The sequence below is a fragment of the Crocodylus porosus genome, unplaced genomic scaffold (assembly GCF_001723895.1).
Source record: "Crocodylus porosus isolate Cpor-Errol unplaced genomic scaffold, CroPor_comp1, whole genome shotgun sequence".
NCBI classification, from domain to species: Eukaryota; Metazoa; Chordata; order Crocodylia; family Crocodylidae; genus Crocodylus; species Crocodylus porosus.
Window position 1 is genome coordinate 7,849,654 of NW_017728936.1, and position 21,518 is coordinate 7,871,171.

At 50.7% G+C, this 21,518-nt stretch overlaps 1 protein-coding gene across 1 annotated transcript; it reads left to right on the plus strand.

Annotated features, from left to right (window-relative positions):
- Positions 1–4,117: 4,117 nt before the first annotated feature.
- LOC109317932 (neurogenic locus notch homolog protein 4-like) lies at positions 4,118–19,642 on the plus strand. The gene is made up of 21 exons (XM_019546898.1): positions 4,118–4,201; positions 4,822–4,873; positions 5,468–5,608; positions 6,411–6,593; positions 6,948–7,019; positions 8,882–9,008; positions 9,370–9,509; positions 10,237–10,440; positions 10,792–11,013; positions 11,384–11,563; positions 12,214–12,330; positions 12,721–12,870; positions 13,809–14,024; positions 14,966–15,070; positions 15,436–15,580; positions 16,536–16,750; positions 17,042–17,260; positions 17,943–18,049; positions 18,373–18,526; positions 18,819–18,918; positions 19,450–19,642. Exons 1-21 carry the CDS (start codon positions 4,118–4,120, stop codon positions 19,640–19,642), a joined length of 3,126 nt encoding a protein of 1,041 aa, XP_019402443.1.
- The last annotated feature ends 1,876 nt before the right edge of the window (positions 19,643–21,518 follow it).

Genomic DNA, 21,518 nt, shown 5'->3' on the forward strand with positions numbered 1-21,518 from the left:
TGGTACATTGAGATTTTATTCAGTGCTGCATATATTGGAAATTGGCTCTATTAAAAGAGCACGGATCCCTCAGAAAGCAGCATTGACAGGCTCCTTTAAAACACACAGGGAGGTGATAACATTAAAAACTCACTGATTCCTTGGTCTAAGCTAGGCCCACGTTAGCTATTGTTTCCCCACCACACCCCCAAGATCCAGGGTGGGTGAAGTGGATTAAATAATAATGAATGAGAAGGGGGGAAAATCTAACTACAATAATAGGCGCCACTATACTAGAGCAATTGCTACCCCTGCTATTGATAGTGCTTGTATGAGGACAATGACGATGAGCAAAAAGATGATTAGTGGTTTGGGAAACATGACTTGGGAGGAAAGGTTGGAGAAACTGGGGTTATTTAGTCTGGAGAAGAGCGAGCAGGGATTTGAGTACAGCCATCAAATACCTGAAAGGCTGTTACAAAAAGGATGGAGATAAATTAGACTTTATGGCCAAAGGGGACAGGAGAAAGAGTAATGGTCTGAAATTGCAGCAAGGGAAAATGAGGTGGATATTAAGGAGCACTTTCACACTAAGGGCGGTTAAACATCGGAGCAGATTCCCTGGGGAGGGTGTGGCATTCCCATCCTTGGAAGTTTTTCGAGCAGGATGGACCAGCACCCGTCTAGGTTGGTTTAGACGGGGATGTCCTGCCTTGAGTGGGATGGACTAGAGGCCTGTGACCTCTTGAAATGCCTCCCAGCCCTACTTTCTCTGATGCCTAGGAACTCTAGCCAACCAGACACTGGCCACGACCTTATTTTGCTAGTGCTCTAGAAACATAGCGGACAAAGAGGGACCCTATCCCAAAGAGCTTGAGATGCTAGACTCCATACTGAGCTTTAAATAAGGCCTCTGCCGTGGGCTTTCACCCTCTGCACTCTGAACCTCTATGGGGTGTCATCTCAAGCTTTGCCCGTGGCAGATGAAGATGCAGTCACACACCACCATTAAATGAATTGCAAAATTCACTTCATGGTGAATGCAGTGAACTGCTGTTTCCCTCTGCCCCTCCCATTGCTGCCAGTGCTGGCTCCTAGTAACCTTCTTCCAGATGCTTGTCCCAAAGCCCAGAGTTCCTTCTCTACATGTCCTACCGCAGGTGTTCACATGGTGGGATGTGTTTCACAGTGTACTTTGCACCTCCCTTCCAGGACTTCCCTGCTAGACCTTGCCCCAATGGAACCTATGGTGAGCAGCGGGGTCTGGGCAGAGCTGATGAATGCTTGCCATGCCCTGCAGGAAAGTACTGCTACCAAGAAGGGCCAACACCTCAAGGAATCACCCATCCGGTGAGTAATCCCCCGTCCCATGCACCTTCCTGCAACTTCTCAAAGAAGAGTGATGCTGGAGTGGGGGCACTGGTTAGTGGGTCTGCACTCCTGCCTTCCTATGCACCGGGGGCATTTGGCCTGTGGAAGACTGCTTGAGTGCTAGCCATTGATACCTTTGCACAGCTAAGGCGCTTTGGCAGCTCTTGTATGACAATCTTGTCTTCAAAGCCCTGGGATAGTCAGATTAGGAAGAGCTGGAAAGAGGGAGCCTCTACTAAAAGCAAAATAGGTAGTGTTTCACTAGCCTGGGCAGAGCCATGCTTAGATTTGAGGGAGATCCCTCCCAAAGCAGCACTCCACTCCCAGGCCAGGTTACCCTTTGCCTCCCACTGGAGGAAGAGTACCCTCCCCAGAACATCTGGTACCAATGGCTGGAGTAGATCTAAAGAGCCTGCAGTGGGCCTGGGATTCACAGGCAGCACAAGGTTAGTGTCCTGCTCCAAGGTTGCCTTGTTTGCACCATCCACTGTCCTCTCTGTTCATTCACCCCACTATACACCCATGCAATATGCCCTGTTTTCCCTACTTCATGCATCCCCTGTTTCTAGCTCTACACTCTGTCTCTTCACCCATACCTTCCACCACCAAACTCCTTCCCCTCTACTGTGCACCAGTCCCCACACTTTGTTTAAATATCTACATTGCGTTGCGAGAGCTGGACCGAGTCTTCCAGGGAAGCACACTGTTAACACTCAGCAGAGCAAGTACTCAATAAATGGCCATGGTGTCTGACCATTGACCTAAAAAGAAGCCCCTAGGGCCAGCATTTTTATTTTAATGTAACCGGCTTTTATTTTCTCATTTTCTACCAGGCTCTCGCAGCTGAAGAAGTGCCAGGCTAGTTCTGATCCTGGATGATGTTCAAGTCTGTTCTTATTTTATCTGAATGGATTCCTCCTCTCCCCCCTCAACTCCAAACAGCAAAGGCAGACCCAACACTTACAATCCCCTTCTGGTTTTGCTTCCTAGACTGGAGACTGCCCTCCTGGATACACATGCCCACCAGGGACTGGATTCCCCTCCTCCTTCCCCTGTCAGCCAGGCTTCTGCTGGGACAACTCCACTGGGGACGGAGGAGACACGTGCAGAACGTGTCCCGCAGGGCACTATTGTGACTCTTCTGCCATGACCGAGCCCAAGCCGTGCCCGGCTGTAAGTATGGTCATGCTCTGGTGAAAGGGGAGGGCAGGTTTGAGGGTGGGCTGTGCTGAGAAGCCTGGGGGTGGTGTAAGTCTTTAACCCTGTAAGAAGATGGCTTTGTTTTGCAGGGCTCTTACTGTGTCCAAGGCAGTTCCCATCCTGAGCCCTGCCCGGAGGGCACGTACAGTAACAGGAAGGGGCTGGCTGGCCCACTGGAGTGCAGCCCATGTGGAGGGGGCTTCTTTTGTGCTGAGCAAGGACAGACAGGCCCAAGTGGCCCCTGCGAGGCAGGGTTTTACTGCTGGGGCAGGGCCCTGACACCAGTAAGTCACAGGGGGGATTTCTCCCAGTTGGGCTCCATCCCAATCTGCTCCCCCTTGTTGACCCAGGCATCTCAGCTCTATGACCCTTTGAATGATTTCTGTCCTTCATGACCAGGATTTCTTGCTGTCCCTGTTGGTAACGGGAAATGAGCCTTTGCCTTCCCAATTCTCCTGCACTGGCCCAAGGCTGCAGTGTCTAGGCTGTGGACACGACAAGGGAGCGTTTGCACACAGACAGAAATGCTGCCCTTGCAACTGGAAGAGGAACGTGCTTCCATCTGTCTGTCTACCCCGAGCCTAAGCCAGGAGGTCCCCAAATCCCTCCTTTCTCTCTCTCAGTGTTTAAGCAATCTCTTTCCCATGGCAGCTGCCCACTGATGGAGTGACTGGCGATACATGCCCTGCCGGAGCATACTGCCCTCGTGGCTCCCCCTTGCCGATACCCTGCCCTGCAGGAACCTACAGTAATGCGAGTGGGCTTAGAAGCCTGAAGCAATGCTTGGACTGCCCACCTGGGTGAGTTGCCCCTTATGCAGAGCTCTCCTCCCTCAGTTTACAGGCCTGCAGATTTGTTGCTCATTTGCTGAAAATTGAGCCATGCCATCTCCAGGAGATCTGCAGAAAGCCCAGTTAACCACACGAGCAGCCCCTCAGGCTACTCATCTGCCTGTAGTTAGATTTCCAGACTGTCCAATGTAGGACACCATGAGCTAAAGACCCTCCCCGTAAGTCCATGCTGGTTCTCATCAGTGGGACACCATTTGCCGGATAAATGGAGAGGGATATTTATCCCATTGTGCTGTGTGCTGAGTTCCCAGTGACAGAAATGAAAGTGGGGCACAAGATTTTGAAGGACGTTGAGTGGCCCGTATAGTGGCTGCGAGAGTTCATCCTCTATTACCTAGATATCAGAGGGTGAACACACATGGAAGAGGCAGAGGGTGAAAAGTGATAAAAAATAATTAAATTGTGGAAACGATGCTCAGTTTTGACCTGCTTAATCCCTGCAAAATCCACAGTCATAAGGACTCCCCCAGCCGATGTCATTCCAGCCACTCAGGAGTTTATTGTTTTAAGGCAATACTTTCCTTTGGAAAAATCAGTGTCTTCACTGAGGACATGTGTTTTTCCAAGCACAGGCTATACTGCGATGGGGCCAACAGCCAGGCTCCCACTGGACCCTGCAAGCCTGGCTACTTCTGCACCGGAGCTGCCAAAACTGCTCTTCAGCAGGTGGCCATGGAGGGGCATTATACACTGGCAGGAGCTTTCAAACCAGAACCATGCCCTCTGGGGAGTTTCCAGCCTGTAAGTACAGCCCTGTAAGGTACAACCTCCTTTGGGTCCACAAAGCCTTCCGAGTTGTGGTAAGGTGAGCAGATGTTGGTGAGATGTTTGCTTTGGACCAGATGCAACCCTTCAGCTTCACCCTCAAGCCCCATGCAGCACAGGCTGCTCACATGACTCCCACAGGGTTGCTCTGCAGCTGGGGGGTTTATAGGACATTTGCCAAGGATGTCAGGTCTAGCTAAAAGCAATAAAATCTCATATGCATGGTCTGATTCCTGCTGCGATCTCTCTCCAGGGCCGCGGTCGGTCTCTGTGTAGGGAGTGCCCGGAGGGGACCTTCTGCAATCGAACTGGTCTGGCTGAACCTGTGGCTTGTCCCAAGGGGCACTACTGCCCAGCTGGGAGCACTCTGCCTCTTCCTTGTCCAGTGGTAAGAGCCAAATGTTTCCCCCCTACTCCATGTAGATGTTCTGCCGTGGAGCCTCCCCACCCTCAACGGGACTCAGCACCTCTCCGTCTGTCTGCTCAGGGCACTTCTGGAACAGGATCCTGCACACCCTGCACACCAGGCATGTACTGCAGCATGGCTGGTCTGGCCAGGCCAGAAGGACTTTGCCAGCCAGGATATTATTGTGTCCAAGGGTCCAGCAGCCCCTCCCCGGTGAGTTGTGGTCTCGTTTGTCAACTCCCATCCCAGGTGACGGCAAAGGACTTTGTGCCTGATGGGCACTTTGTTTCCCTCTTCCCAGGTGGGACGTCCCTTTGGTGATCTTTGCCCCCCAGGGTATTACTGCTTTGCTGGTACAAAGTCCCCGAATGAGACGCCATGCCCTGCTGGCACCTGGAATGAGCACAGGGGAGCCCAGGATGTGAGCTGGTGTCTACCGTGTCCCTCTGGGTTCTTCTGCAATGTGACAGGCCAGGTTTCTCCTGCAGGATTTTGTGCCCCAGGTGAGACATGGAGGGACCTGCCCAGCCACCAGGGAATTCACTCCCCTCCTCATTACAGTGGCACATATCGGGCATGGCTACACATTCGTTAGTGCACCAGAATTACGGTGCATTACGTTTAGTACCTGTAATGACACCATAATCAGTGCTACCATGCATTAGCACAGTTGAACCAGTTTTTAGTGATGTTAATGCACAGTATATGTATTCTACTGTGCATTAGCGCATTAGCATGGGTTTTGCCCACCACGCTAATGCACAGTAGAATTAGTCGTCTGCACATTAAGCGTCTCTTGAAGACGTGCTGACTTTCTGGTAAGTGCTCTCTCCTGCTTAACACACCAGCCGCAAGGCAAAGCAGGATTGAGATCCTATGTGTGTTCTGCTTTCAGGCTACTACTGCACAGGAAGGACACGGACCCCCAGGCCAATGGATGGTATCACAGGGAATATGTGTCCTGAAGGACATTACTGCCCTGCAGGCTCCAGAGCACCCTCCCCTTGCCCAGATGGTGAACAAAGCAACACAACAGGTCAGGGGCTTGGGTGAAGATGGGATTGCCGCAGCTGCAGACTAACTGGGAGGGAGGCACGATTCCCTTTTGAGTGGTGTGGCTGCAGCATTATCGTCTAGTGGGATGTGCCCGCTAGGGCAAACTGTTCACTGGTGTTGGGCATTGGAAATCCAGACAGAGTCCAGGAGAACTGATGAGCATGAACCTCCCAGAGTGTGGTCATAGGTAATCCTGCAGGTAGAGATCAGCAAGGCAGGGTCTCCCTCCATTGAGATTGTGGTGGGACAGTCCCTTGTCATGCAAGCTCGACTGTCAAGGCATTAAAATACCTCCCAGAAGACTGAGAAGGCACATGGAGCTTCTGTATGATGGTGAAGAGGCAGTTGTGAGTTGTCCTCGCTGTGTCTTGAGGACTGTGGTCAATATGCATCACCAGGTCCTAGCCTAGCCTCTTGTTCAACACTAACAAAGCTGAGAAATGGTTAACCAGATTTCCTTGCTGCTTTGCCTGCCACCCAGCGGTTGGATGTGGAGGTGAGCAGAACTCCTTTTGGATGAGTACCAAGAATCAGGGATTTCTCTAAACTTCCTGAACCTGAAAGATGTAGTTGGTAGGCGGGACGAAATAAACCGTCTCGTGATTATTGAGGTGTGTTTGGAGACACTATAGTCTGGAGATCTAGAAGAAAGCTCTTCTGTGTCAAGTCCAGCTCCAAGAGTGAACAAGCAGGGGAGAGTCCAACAAAAGAACAGTCATTTTTGCTCCACTCGTACTTTCTCTGCTCTTTCCTGCTCGTACTTTCTTTTCTTTTCTGCCTAGGTCAAGAGAAATGTTCCCCTTGTCCAGCCGGATTTCACTGTCAGAGTGGCATAAGGCTTCGCTGTCCACCTGGCTTTTACTGCCCCCAGAAGACTGGAATCAGTTTTTCTCCTTGTCCACCTGGGACTTACAACCCATCTCATGGAGTCAGCCAGGCCGAGAGGTGCCACCAGTGCCCTGCAGGTAAGGAAACTCTCAGAATAACAATTCTCCAGTTCGCCCACCCAGCAGACTATGCCACTGGAGGGAGATCCCTATGCATACCACCTCCCAGATCACTAACGCACAAATTTTACCTCCAGGAAATAATTCTTTCTTCATGCCATACTGCCAAAATATACCTGGTGTAATCTGTAGGGTCCCCACAGTCTTCTGAAGGGGATGGAGTTGGTTTGCATTGGAAAGATAATTGTCCACCTCTGAGGATGCTGTGATGGGATGTCTCATGCACCGACTCCCTAGTGCTTCAGAGATGAATTCTGCATGCTCGTTGTCCCCATCCAGTGAGACTCTCTCCCTGGTATTTTATTTTTCCAGGCATGTTCTGTGGAGAATGGGGACTGTCCTCTCCGAGTGGGCCCTGCTGGCCAGGCTTCTTCTGCACTGCAGGTACTTGGCATTGCATCCCCAAGCACAAAGGGAAATTCAGGAGGGGAAGGCTAAGGCCCTTGGGCATTTACTGTTACTCTTTGTGCTCTTCCACCCTTCCAGCTTAACTGGCTTTCACTCCTACTGCAAGGTGAGAGCCACAGTGTCACTGAACATGAGGTTGGCAGAAAGACCTTGGATATAGGGCTGGCAGTTTTGTCATTGTTAATCCAGTGGCAGGGCAGGGAGGAGTGTGGTACTGCTATGTTAGCACAGGGTAGGATGCTGATGTGGTAGCATTAGTAGGAGGAAGCGCCACAGAGATCTGGGGGCTTGAGGCTGTGAGAAGAAGCCTTGGCATGTGTGTGCTGACATTTATACAGAAATTGGACCTAGCCTTTCAGAAAGGCAAGATGCTAAACCTTGTGGGTGAACTGCAGCCCTACTCAGTATGACTGCAAACTACAAAGCAGTTACAGGTTTCATTTACCTGGCCACATGGGTTATTTTGGATGCTGTCACCAGCTCTCACAATAATTGGGGGTTTGGTCCTTTTATAAGATTTCATGAAAATCTCCATGTCCATTTAAGAAGCCGTCAGGTTTTACCCCTTGTGATTATTGCAAAAAGCCTGAAATGTGATCCAAGTTCTCCCCCAGGTTCAAAGCCAGAAAATGAAGCAAATGAACCCATTTGAAAACAAATTGTGATTTTAAAGCCCTGCCTCCTAATTTTGGGTTCCTGGGGCTTGGCAACACTGCTGCCAGCCTCGCCAGACCTAGGAAATAGTATCGCAGGTCGTTACCAGTTCTGTCTCCCCAGGGAACGAGCCTCATGAATATTTTATTGAGGCCAAGTCCAAAGCTAAGATGCTTTTGGATGTAAGCCCAGGTTGAGGAAATACTCACAAGCAGGCCTTTGTCTGTGGTGTCTGCTGCATTAATGCAAGGAAAGCTTGTGTTAAACACAGCGAGTCCCTTTGTTTATAGCTGCCGAGCGGCTCACAAAGCAAAGCCCTGCTTTGGCTGCAGCAGGCTGCTCGCTTTCTAATCAGTATTCAGGTCCAGGCACCACAGTGGGGGCAGTGACTTTTTGCAGTGACTTTTCTCCAGCCACACCCAGCATGCTTACCTAGCTATGATAGCTTCTCTGTGCACATTGCCTTTCAATAGCTAATTCCTTTTGGATCGCACCCGGGTTTAGGAGTCAAGGGTCCTAAATTCTAGCTCCAGATCAGGCAAGGAGCCCCTCCATCATCTGCAGCAGATCGCTCCCTTGCTTTGGGCCTCAGTGTCTTCTTCTGTCAGGTCAAAGTAATGATTCTTGTGATTTAAGAAAGGGGCTGTGGGGCTTAGTAAACCCCTGTTTACTTTCAAGACCCTACTGTGGTATCATGCTATGTGTCATTGTCCCCTCTGGCATTTGCCTCCCTGAGGTGTAAGCGCTCGGTCTGCTCATTGTGGTGCTGCAGCATGATGGAGCACAGCAGGTCCACTCTTTGCATCGCATGCTGAAGGGATGGAGGCAGGCCCCGTAGCGCAGCCCAGGATGCACAGTGGTCATTTCTCTCTCAGGTATTCTTACGGGCACGTGACCAGCACTGGAGTCGGGCAGGCACATGACATCTGCTTTGGGGCGCACAGCAGGCTCACTGTGCTTCACTGTGACATTCCCTAACACGGCCTTTGGCTAGTGCAGACATGTCCTGACTGCAACATCTCCTTTGCTCTGAAGACCCGTAACAGCCATCCTGTTCTCTGCTGCCTGCAAAGGAAACGGCTCTGCAGCCACAGGGGCCAAACCGGCTGAAGGGTTGCAGTATTTCTCACTCGGGATGCTGCTGCTTTGTTTAGTTTCTAAATCTGCTTTGCTTTTCATTACAGGAGCCAGTGTCCCAAATCCTAATGGAGTCACAAACACAAGCAGTGGAGGCCCATGCCCACCTGGTCACTTTTGCCCAGCTGGCACCAGTATCCCATTGCCCTGCCCAGCAGGCACGTACTCGGACAGGTGAGCTCCTTGGCACTGGTCTACAATCTGAATGTCTTTCTGTTCCCCTTATGGTTTTTCCACTGATGCTGCAGTCTCTTGCTCCATCTTGCAAGCAGTTCTGAGGCTTACTCTAGAAGTAACGAGTGCAATGCAGCCTGCTTCGTGGAACAGGTGGGTTGTGGGGCTCTGGGTTTGCTAGAAAAATGGTGAAGCTGCATCCAGTTGTGGTAGGTTGCAGCAATGGGAATCTTGTCCTGGAAGAGCAAGTTGGCTCCTATGACTGGGAATTGCTGGATGTGGCTCCCAAAGCTCGCTGTGAAGGGGATACCTGGGTCATCATTCTCTTCTTTCCCATCTACACCTCAGTTGTTCTCCCCAGGCTCTACCTTGGGCTGGAGTCCAGCTGCACCCTGTGCCCACCTGGTTATCACTGCAGCTCAGCGGGCCTCGCGTCCCCCTCAGGACCCTGCTCAGCAGGTTTCTACTGTCTGTCTGGAGCCTCCTCCCCATCACCAGCAGGTGAGACATCTCTGCATGACAAGTCGTGGTGATTTGCTGTAAATGGCAGTGCCTTTGTCTGCCTATGGCACAAACGGTGGTATTTTAACTTGTCCACACTGGGTTCTTAGCTTTGCTTTTGGCTTTAGCCTCGCTTCACAGGACTCCCTCCTACCTCCAACCTCTCTGTCACTGGCTGACCCATTCCCTTGCATCTCCCTAATAGCCTTCTTCTCACTCAGGAGCTGGACCCTTTCATCAGCAAAGGGGCTGTGTTGTGTACTTGTTGCTCTTCTGTATCTTACTTTAGCCATGTCCCATATAAGCCCTGCCTGATTCCACTAAGTAGCAGGATTAAGCTTCAAGGTGGCATGGAAAATGCATTCAATTGATTGATGATCTTCCATAAATGCTCGCATTGGGCACTGGAGCAGGCTGATGCTATAGGCCACTAATACACATACCTGGTGCCACCCCTTTCTGTCTTTGTATCCATACTGTCTCAAAACCAATAATGCCCTGGACTTGCATGATGCTTTGAGGAACCTCAGCTCTCCATGTGGCTGTTCTGTGCCTGCCCATGGTTTCCAGAGCTCCTGGTATAAGTGAGGCTAAATGATGTTGTGTATGAAGCCAGCATGTTGTGCTGGACTCAGTGCTGTCATGCCAGTGAAGCATGTCACAGGGAAAAGAAAATGTCCAGTGGCTGAATGCAAACCTGGGTCCCTTTGCATTTTATTCCTCCCAGGCATCAGGCAGAAAGGAGGCCCTTGCCCTTTGAGCCACTTCTGTCCAGAAGGGACCAGCTTTCCATTTCCCTGCCTGGCAGGAACATACAACAACCTCACCCAACAAGCTGCATGTTTCCCTTGTGCAGCTGGTTACTACTGCCCTGAAAACACCACCAGCTACAGCGTATACCCCTGCCCACCTGGCTTCTACTGCCCCACAGGTGAGAACTGAGCCTTTGGCTTGAAACATTAGGGAATAGTCATGAAGTGCCATTGGCCAGGCAGAATATCCTTGTTCAAAAGGCAATGCTATGGCCTCTGGGAAATGAGCCGGCAGGTTTCAGTCCAGTCTCTGTGGGCAAAGGTCCAGGTCGTGCAGACTGCAGACACCTGGATCTCCCTCAACAGAGGTCCCAGGCACTCACTGACCCATTGTGGGGTAGGATCAAGAGATACTGGAGCGGCAACATTTTAAATTATTCTTGCAGCAGCAGCTTAATGCAGGAAGTGTGCTCGAGTTGTGCAGCGCCCAGAAGGAGTTTTCTCTTCCTTTGTCTCTGTTTGCTTCTAAGGTACCAAGTTTGCCACTGAGTTTCCGTGCCCTCGGGGTTACTACAACCCTGACCCCATGACCCAGAGCTTGGATAGCTGCTTGCCCTGCCCTCCCGGGCACTACTGCAGGAAGGAGAACTTAACGGCTGTATCGGGCAAGTGTGATGCGGGTGAGTCTGGGCCACTTTGCCTCTATGTTGCCCCTGCTGTGCCCTCTGTGTGTGGGCAGAGGGAACAAGCATGTAGGGACTTGGCACTCACCCTCCCTTAGAAGTTGTCCGGCCATAGGCACTTAGGCTCTGACAGCTTGTTCTCGTTGATGCAAAGGGGTGTCTTCCTTACTCTGCGTGGTTGGGATAGAGATAAGTGAACTTTTGGGTATCACAGCACCTTTCTCAGGCCTTATCTTGGACGTATGTAAGAATTCAGGCCTCAGACTGTACCTCAGGGTACCAGGCGTGGAGAAGGCTTTCCTGTTAGGAAGGTCTTAAGGAAGTTTGCCCCATTTTTGTCAGTGTTTGGAAAGGGAAGAAACTATCCTTTCCAGCTCCCCTAACACTTGCTCTTTGGGTTCTGGGGCTGGGTTTTCTGTCATGCTCCTTGTGCTTTCAGGTTGGTTTTGTGTATCGGCCGCCTGGACCTCCCAGCCCTTCGACGTGGATAACTACACCAACTCCAACTGCCTCTGCCCAGCCACTGCCACTGGAGGGAAGTGCATGGCTGGTTTCTACTGCCCAGAGGGCAGCCCCGAACCCATTCCCTGCCCTCCAGGGTCATACTGTAGTGCCTCAGGTTAGGACCCACCCCTCTGCGAGGGGCCGAGCTGGCACCGGGAGAGTCTGAAGGCGAAAATTTTGGTGCAAATGTTGATTTTTGTTCTGCTGTTTCTGCACCCAAGCGAGCTCACCTAAATTTAAGCTGGAAGGGCAGGGGGTGGAGGGTCTGTGCATGACTCACAAGGATCTTGACAAAGCCTCTGAGGTGGTTACTCAAGTGCGCAAGCCTCAGAGGTCTCATTTTGGACACCCCCCGAAAGCTGATCCCTCCCATCCACAGCTCTGGGGTCTGACCGAAGGGGTCTCCCTTCAGACTCCTTTATTCTCTGCTTTGCCTCAGGCTGGAAGATCAATAATAACAGCCTCTCTTTGCATTTCCCCTGCTGCTTTTTTTGTCCTCCCAGTGCTATTTTGGCAGGTTTAACATGAGCAGCTTTCAGCCTAATACTTACTCAGGGGCATAAATGTGCTCCCAAGGTGGTGAGCCCTGGGGGCTGGCCTGGGCTCATATGTGTGACATAGGGCTCAGCTGCTCTCTTGTGACTCAAGCCCCATGGAAAGCTGTGAGCCCACTGTTTTGCAGGCTGCTGAGCCCTGTCTGCTCAGCCTGCTTCTGTACTGCTGCCACAGTGCCTTGAGCACCTTTGTGTCCGCTCTGTGTCCCAGGTCTGTCTGTCCCCACTGGAGAATGTGCTGCTGGGTTTTACTGCACAGGAGGAGCAGCCTCTCCTAAACCAACTGATGGTGTCACTGGGAATATCTGCCCCCCAGGAACCTACTGCAGTAAGTATCAGGCTTGAGACAGGAATGGGAATTCCCTGGCACTGACTGCCTGAAATGTCAAAAGGATGCACTGGAAGGGAGGGTCACTCACCGGTTAGGATGAAGGACTGGAAGTCAGGAGACCTGGCTGCTATTCTTGGCTCTGCCTCCAGTTGTTGCGACCTTGCACAGGCCATATCACTGCTCGGTGACACAGTTGTCCCATCTGTAGAATGGGGCCGGCACTTTGTTGTAAAGCACTCTGGGTCTGAGGATGAGAAGTCTTGCAGAAGAGCCTGACTTGGTTATTTCCTTGTCCATCTGTGCTTGTGTAGCTCTGGTTTTCCTATGTGCCACTGCCTTTCTGTTGTCCCAGGGTCAGTGTCTCAGGTTTTTCCTTTCTCTTGCCAGTTCCTGGCTCAGCGATGCCAATGCTTTGTCCAGCTGGCACTTTTTGCGGCCTCCAGGGGCAGAGTATGGTGTCTGAGTGCCAGCCTTGCCTCTCTGGGTTCTACTGTGCGGTGTCTGGACTCAGTGCTCCCAGCGGACAGTGCTGGGAAGGTAAGGCCTGTGGGAGCAAACTGCAGCTGCGGGTATAGGGCTGAATGACTAGAGTGCCAGAGGGAAGAGCGAGAGGCTTAGGATGAAGGTGAGGACGCGTGTGTATGTTTGTGTGTGCGTGTCCACGAGGACATAGGAAATGCAGGGCTGTGACTCACTGATCTCATGTCGGTAAAGGCAGTTAATCATGGTGGGCCATTCTGAGAGCTCCTTCCCTCTAGATGAACATGCAGAAACTAAAGTTGCTTGCTAGTGTTTTGTGTCCAGCTGTCTTTCCCGCCCCCTGTTATGATGCATCTTTCCCTTCCCCTTACCTAGTCATGGGACGATGCGGTCCTGTGAATTGTTACCACCTGCTTCGTACGCTTGTTCTACCTATCCTGTTATCTGGAGTAGCCTCTGTTCTGGTCTGGACTGGGAGCAGCTCTGAGAGACTTAGCACTTCTGCGGTCCTTTAAGATGTGCTAAAGTTAACAGAAGACTTCTAAAGCTTAAAAAAGAAAGCTGCTGCATGCTGTTAGCATCCCTCTGGGAAATGCAGCAATGGGTGGCATGGCACAGTGACAGGCGGGGAGGGCATAATGTAATCTCAGCTTCTGATGGGACTTTGCTGCTGGAAGCGGGGAGGACTAGCTGGCTCTCGCCCAGAGTGCTCTCTTGGCCATCAGAGACTCATGGTCTGGAGATCAAGTGGCAGTGACATCCCTTTATGTGCGTGCATTAATTGGAAAACTATTAGTCTGCTTGTCCCAGCAGGAGCACAGTTGAGACCAATCATTATTAAAGGTCAGAGATAGATCTGTTCCTTGAGTCATCTCTTGTAAGCCTTGAAGGCCTGTGAGAGCCTGCTGGGATTCTCATTTCTTAATGAGCTGCTGCTTTGCAGCAAGTATCTCCCAGTGGCTGGTTTGGCTTTTCTTCCTCTGCTTACCCCTCAGGCTATTACTGTGACAGCAGCCAAGGGCCCGTCAGCAACGTCACCCTTTACCCATGTCCACAAGGCTTCTACTGCCCACCAGGCACACAGAAGGCCACTCAGCATAGCTGCCCGCCAGGTACCTTTGGATCGAGGCAGAGACTGAAGAGTATGAACGAATGCCAAGGATGCCCACCGGGAAAATACTGTGCATTACCTGGACTTGCAGCCCCAACAGGTGCGTTGTCACTTGCCCCGGGCAGTGCAGTTCTTTATTTTTAATGACGCATCTTGCTGGCTGATGAACAGAGCAAAGGACTGTGTGTCAGGACTCCTGGGCTTTATTCTGAGCTCTGGCACTGACTTGCTTGGTGACTTTGACTGCATGTCTTCCCTGCTCAGTGCCTCAGATTTGCCATGTGAAAACTGTGGGTCACATCCACTTTTGTAAAGTGCTCCCAGGTTCTTGGGTGCAACAAAGAATTGACTTGTCTGCTCCTTCCCTGGTAAAATCATTCAAGAGGAAAGCAAGGGTCCTTTCAATAAGCACTGGCTGGAGGAGCTAGATACAAGACATAGAAATGTGCACTTCCTTGCCTGGTTGCTACCCAGTTTCACAACTGTTTGGTGATCTGGTTGAAATTAGTTCATCATTGCAGTCCAGTTGCAAATAAACTGGTGTGTGCGTAGTAAGACGGGCCTTTTCATTCTTACTTTCAATAGAGAAAGGAAGAATGAAAGATGATCCCAAAACTGCTCAGTCTGCCTGTTGAGGGCAACTTCAGGAAGGCAGGACTGCTCCAAGTTGTCCTGAATCTGTATGAAGGCTGCAGTTCAGCAAAGCACATGGTTAAATCCATATCTGTTCAGCATTTAAGCATGTGCTAAGGTTGCATCAAGAGAGTACCTAAGATGGCATGTGCTGAAATACCCGGCTGAGTTGTAGCCAAACCAGGGGCACCCCGTCCAGCCCCTGCCAGTAGTACTCTGTTCCCCAGCATCTGAAGTGACTCCACTGTGTGAAATATTCATAGCAAAGTTAGACAGTCAGTTAGGGCAGTGACTCCATCTGTGCCTTGCAATATGGCCTGTGGGTCTGTATCTGGGGGCTTATATTGAAATCCCTGTTCTTTTCATTAAGTTTTGTGTTGAACTGTTCATATGCATCCTGTCTTCCAGGGGACTGTTCTGAAGGTTTCTGGTGCAAAGGTGGTGCCCAAGTCAAAGACCCAATTGATGGAGAGTCAGGGCTCCCCTGTCCTCCGGGGCATTACTGTCTAGCAGGTACAGTGACCTAAACACAGTTCTTCGAACTTCCCATGGAGCATGAGATGGGGTTCACTCTCTTTATTGCCAGCAGTGAGAGTCTGGAATCACAGCTCTCCCAGTGCTCCTTACACCCCCCCAACTCTGCCTTTGGCTGGGAACATCTATTCCTCTATAACCCGTACTTCTCTGCTGTCCCATAGGGTCTCTGCAGATTTCAGCTGGGGAGGCTGTTTGATGATCACTCTCTTTCCAAGTCAGGCTTAGTTAGTCAATCCAGTGTTCATGACCAGCTCACTGCACCCCAGTACAGTACTGGGTGGTCTGCTTCCTCCTCATGTCAGTACTCAGTGGATTCTGGAGCATTTTTTTTTTTTTGCCAGGAACACCCATTCCACTTCTTTGCCCTCATGGTACTTGGTCCAGCAGCAAAGGCAACAAGAATCTGCAGGACTGCCAGCCATGTTCTGGGGGGCATTACTGCAATGGCACTGGGCTAGTAGCCCCATCAGGATACTGCAGCCCTGGGTAAGTACAGCAGGGAGCACATTTCTCTTCTGCATTCACAGTGGGGGTCAGCAATACTTTTCTCCTGGAATAAGACCCAAGGTGGGGATGCAGGAGGAGGGTGATCTGAATCACTGCCTGGCTGGCATTTCTGGGGGATAAAATCAGTGAACTGAACTGCAAAGTCAATAAAAATGGTTCCTAAAAGTGTTTTTATTTCAGGCATTCACAATATTTGTTTTCAAATAAAATTGAAATGATTTTTTTTTGGGGGGGGGGGGGGGAGTTTGTTTAGAATTAAAAACCCCAAATGCGACACCTTGGAAATGCTGAAGTCAAACTGCTTTGTTTGCATTTTTTTTAACGCTCAGAAATGCAGTGACACTGAGACAAAGTCATGAAATATGTCAGTGATGCTAAATACAATAAGTACAAAAAGAGTTGTTATAAAGAGGAAGGCGATCAATTGTTCTTTGTGTCCACAGGGCACAGGGCAAGAAGTAATGCCTTAAATTGCAAGAAAAGAGATTTAGGTTAGAGAGGAGGATGATTTTTAAAACATGAGAGTGGTTAAGTGCTGGAACAGATTGCCTAGAGAGCTTATAGACTCTCTGTCCTTGGAAGTTTTCAAGTACAAGTTAGATAAGCTATTGTCTGGAATGGTTTAAGCCAGGCTTGTCCTGTTTTGAGCAGGCAGTTGGATTAGATGCGACTCCCTGAGGTCCCTCCCAACCCTATTTTACCTATTCTTAACCTGTCTTTTTTGGCCAAAGAAAGTTCTACTGGAAAACATTTGCTCCACTCCTGGTAGGACCCCCTGGACTTTAGTGGGAGCTAAGATGTGAATAGCCCACAGTTCCTCCCCTGGAGGGGACCTTGCTCTCTTGGGCCCAGAATAAGAGGAGATTTGTTTCAATGCTTAAATGTCTCAGTTACTGACATAGTGTTTCTAATATTTTTGCTGCTGCAACTCCAGGTTTTACTGCATCTCCGGGGCTCAAACACCAACACCCACCGATGCCTTCTCAGGAGCCCCGTGCCCTGTGGGACACTACTGTCCCCTAGGAACTGAGAGTCCCATCCCGTGCCCGCCTGGTTCCTACATGCCCCAGACCCATGGAAAAGAGTGCTACGAGTGTCCAGAGGGGAAGTACTGTGTCCCTGGTCAGGAACCTCAGTCATGCCCCAAAGGTGTGTTGTGTTTCCACTGCATGTGCGGTTTGTCCCACACTTTCTAAAGAATCCACTTAAGCTCCTGGTTTTCGGGGAGGCTTTTGGGTCGCAGAAATTCAACTGGGGTGTATTCCTGCCTCTGCTCATGCAGGGTCCAAAGAGTTTAACCCAAATGTCCCTGGTGAGTCTGTCAAACTCCCATTGCTGCCACATCGAACCCTGATGCTTCCCATTGCTGAGACACTGATTACTGATAATCTCCAGAGCTTCCCCTTCTAACCTATACACCCGTCTGTGCTCGCCTTTCAGGCTACTACTGCCCGAGAGGAACAGGTTTAGACTGGTGGCCTTGTCCCCGAGGGACTTACAGCCCTGAGCAAGGCCTGGAGAGCAGCGCTGGCTGCAGAGTGTGCGATGGAGGGAAGTTCTGCTCTCACCGTAACGCGACAAACGTGGCTGGAGAGTGCTGGGAGGGTTTCTACTGCACCAAGGGGTCAGACCGGCCCAACCCACATACCAGGTTCCAAGGTGCTGCCTTTTCCTTTTTGCTAAAGCAATGTGGGGTGGTCTTGTACATGTTCGGTTAGCTGTTCAGTGGTGATGCCCACGTCTGAGTCGAGCCCTGACCAAATTTCTTTATGGCTCCTGACCCTGATTTTTTTAGGATTCCTCTTTTGCCCTAATTCCAAAGTCCCTTTCCCTCTTTGAAGCCAAACCATGTGAACTACAGGTAAGAAACTCAACATCTCACCCAGGTTCTTATCCAGCAACAGAGAGGAAGAGACAGGAGGTCAAGGCTTCTGGGTTTACTGCCCTGGCTCTGGGTTCAAGTCTTGCCTCTCAGTCCTGATGATTAGACTTATATTCCTAGGTGTCTAGAAGTGGAACTCATGTCTCCTGCATCATAGTGCCACGTGATCATCATTAGATATATTGTTCTCCCTCCCCAAGCTGGAGACAAAGGGCTTGGATTCTCAGCCTTGCCTTTTTTTCCAGCCAGTAGGCCACAATAGTGCCCCTTGCATGGTCTCTCAAGTTCAAACTTTTGTTTTAGATGAGAGGAGAATTGTGAGCAGTCTCTGGAGGACTTGCTGCTGTCTTGGCCAGAGAGTGACTATTTGAAGAGCCACAAGAGCAATAAGTGCCTTTTGTATTAATTTCCAGATCACTTTTTGATGAACTGAACACCTATCTCACCTGTTGTTTGCAGGTCAGGCTGGCCCCTGCCCTCCAGGCCACTACTGTCCTAGGGGCACTGCTGTCCCTGAGCCGTGTCCTGTGGGAACCTTCAGCACAAGGATTAAGCTGAGCTCAGAGGTAGGAGAATATGGAGGGTCAAACTAGTAAAGTGGTGGTTGTGTGCTATGGAGCATCATCCTCCATGGCGAGCAACTGGCCCTGTGCAGGGAGGCAAAGACCCAGTTTTAACGCTTCCTTGGAAAAGCCCTGAAAAAATACTAGTACTTCTCATGTATGAAGCCTTTGGCACTGAGGGCTCTCAAAGCACCTCACTAAGCTTCTCTGCATCCCTCGGAGAGGGGCTATAACTTGCCAAAAATCTCATTGTTAGTCGGTGGCTGAGCCGTGATTCACCTCTGTCCGGAGTGACCTCTGGAAGTTGTCTCATTGATTTCCTACAGGCGCATTGCTCACTGTGTCTTCCTGGACATTACTGCAACTCCGCCGGGCTCCTGGTCCCTACAGGGCAATGTGCCGAGGGATTCTACTGCACCCTGGGGTCCACCCTTCCCGCCGTGCCAGCCGTGGACAAGACTGGAGGCCCCTGTCCCACAGGTAGATTATTAACTGCTCTGATTAAAGTAATCGGGGATCTTTGGCCAATCTTGTTGAGTAAGACTCATCTGAACAAATTGCATGTTTGTTCAAGCACTGCGCTATTGGGCCCAGAGGAGAGCGTCCTGCAGGCATCAGGGAGCCCTCAGCCACTGCAGCACTTTGAATTTCTTTAAAACTTTGGGGGGTTTCTGCATTGCCTGTTCCAAGATACGGAGTCCTGAATAGATTTATCTCCTTATCCTGACCACAGGAGGGTCCTCTTGATTCTGAGCTGTTCTTTCTTTTTCAGGTTATTTTTGCCCTAGGGGCACAGCTACACCCCTGCTTTGCCCAGCAGGGTCATATAATCCTTCAGAAAGGCAAGCCAGCTGCCTCCCCTGCACTAAAGGGTAAGAACAAGACAGAGAACTCATTATTGTCTGAAGTATGAAGAAAGAGCTATTGCCTAATTCTTGTTTCCAGCCATCATTCAGCAGGGCAGTATGTCGCAGACATAATCACTTCATCTTCCACTGGAGAGCACCCATGTCTGAGATGGAGCCTAGCAACTTAAGCAGCTGCTTAGCAGTCGAATAGGACAGGAAATGAGTTGAGCTCCCAAACCCAGCCGCAGTTCTGGAGGTGGAGGGAGCTAGAGTTTAAAACAGAATCACCTGTGCCATCACAATTAGCGCACCTCACACCTTTAGTATGAGGCAAATGCTGCTGACTTATGTAGAAACGTGTCCCTATGCATGCCCTTATGTAGATACGTGTCCCGATATACATGAGCAGGTCTGATTCATAGTCCATCCCATACAGTGCAGCAGGCTCACAAAGATGAGCCGTCCCCTCTGCTGTGTTGTCAGTGTCCTTGTGAACCTGGCATTAGCCAGGGAGGTTTCATGTTCCTTCCCCTACTCTTTCTCTTATGGATGCAGGTTCTTTTGTCCTAAGAATTCTTCTTCCCTTGAGAGGAATGAATGTCCAGCTGGTCATTTTTGTCCCCTGGGTACTGCCTCTGCAACTCAGTTCCCGTGCCCCCGAGGGACCTATAACCCGCAGACTGGAAGCAGCCACATATCTCACTGCGTCCCTTGTGATCCAGGTAGAAACAGAGCGTTGGCATCATAGGAACACTGTGTGCAAATGACTTTCAAATATTCCTAAGCTTCCGCAGGAACTGGAGTGACTCAGGCAATTAATATCAGGCTACGAAGCCTTTCATCAGCAGGCTGCTCATTTCATTTTGAGCTACACGCAGCAGCCTGGAGAATTAAGGGCAGTCAGAGCTCTGGTCCCTACCCGTAAAGGTGAGATCAGCCCCTGTGTCTGCCGGTTCTGGAGTCCTATCTCCAAAATGAACCAATGCCCAATATTTTTGGACGGGGAATTATTCCACTGCCTATGGTGCTCCTTCCCTTGAAATGCTGTTACATGAAAGAAGGTAGTTCTCCATGATCCTGCAGTCAGTTTATGCAACATCGCATGTGTGTATATGCAACACTGCATGTGTGTGTGTGTGTGTGTGTGTGTGTGTGTGTGTCTGTGCCTGTGTGCACACTGCTTTACAGGCCTAGAAAAAAACCCAAAGAGCCTGTGTTAGAGAACCTGCAGACTCAGAGATCAGCTGATTGCCAGATCAACTCTGCAGGTTGCCTTATGGCTTAAATCAGAGCTGTGCACTTTGTAAGCAGCCAAGAGCTGCACCAATGCAAGTCCCAGGCCTCCTGGGCATGCAAGCACTTTCCCCCTTGCTGCACCACACATGTGCCCTGGCATTTCAGACCCACCTTCAGCCTGCCAGCTGTAGGCTCTCCCCGGCTGCACTGCACAGTGCTGCTGCCCTGGGCCATGAGCTCCCCCAGAGCCAGAGGTTATGTCATGATGCTCTGCCTCATTTTGCCCCCTGAGGGGGAGGAGGGATGGGGATCCCAGAAGTCCTGGCTGCTACTGCAACTGGAGCAATAACGGGAGTGGCAGCTGGGTAGGAAGTTGGATAGCCCTGGCCGAAATCACGAGGACCGATCACCGTTTGGACCTTACCTCAATGTAGCATTCCTCTGGTTCGTGCAAGTACCCAGCCCTGTCTTTGAAATGCCTCTTCCTGTTTCCTCTTTTGCTACTGATTTTGTTGCCTTGCTCTTCCAGGGCACTACTGTGCATTAGCAGGGCAGTCGCACGTGACGGGGCCCTGTTCAGCTGGATACTACTGCAGCGCAGGGGGCTCCACCTCAACCCCTACAGATGGCCTGGTGGGGAATGTGTGTCCCAAAGGAAATTATTGCCCTATGGGGTCTGTCCTGCCACAACCATGTCCCCTCGGCTACTACAGCAACTCTGCGGGCAACATGCAGATTGAAGACTGCCTCCTGTGTGATGCAGGTACAATACAGTAAGCGGAGACTAGTGAAAACCTAATCAGACTTGAGCACTAATGGAGGCTGAGTGTCATTAGAGTCTGCAACAGTGGAAGATGGCTCTTTCAGGGCTTTCATCAGTTAAATGGACAGCAGAAAGGCTAAACCTCCAGCTCCGCTCCTCCAGAGGAGACCTTCCCAGTGAAGCACTCACTCCTTCAGCAGAGTGGGCTCCTGCCTCCCTCCCCGTCTCTCAGCGTGGTTGGGTTGGAGGGTGGCAGGGCAGCAGCGAGTGCTGCCCCCTCTCCGCCTGCCATGCATGTCCTGCGTTCAAGCATTTCTGAGTATAGGGCAGATCTGTAACAAGACCGTGGGTGAAAGCGCAGGCCTCTCAGTTGTATGAATTTACTCCTCAGTTTTCATATGGATGCTCTTTCACTTCCAGGGTACTTCTGCAACAGGACTGGGCTCTCGTCCCCCGCGGGTCTCTGTGGAGCTGGATTCTACTGCAGCGGAGGAGCTGTTTCCCCTCAATCGCCCATGGTAAGTGGTATCCATGAGGGGAAATACTTTGCAACTTGGAACTGTGGATATCTGATTTTCTATCCCTGTATGACAAGCCTGCCTGTGACCTCTAGGGCATCTCAGGG

What these genes read in the sequence shown, in the direction of transcription:
- LOC109317932 (XM_019546898.1), top strand. Translation starts at nt 4,118, where the DNA reads ATGCCCTCTGGGGAGTTTCCAGCCTGTAAGTACAGCCCTGTAAGGTAC. An exon ending in TGAACAAAGCAACACAACAG is followed by an intron (nt 5,609 to 6,410) that starts GTCAGGGGCTTG and finishes TTTTCTGCCTAG; the next exon opens with GTCAAGAGAAATGTTCCCCT. An exon ending in GGATTAAGCTGAGCTCAGAG is followed by an intron (nt 18,050 to 18,372) that starts GTAGGAGAATAT and finishes GATTTCCTACAG; the next exon opens with GCGCATTGCTCACTGTGTCT.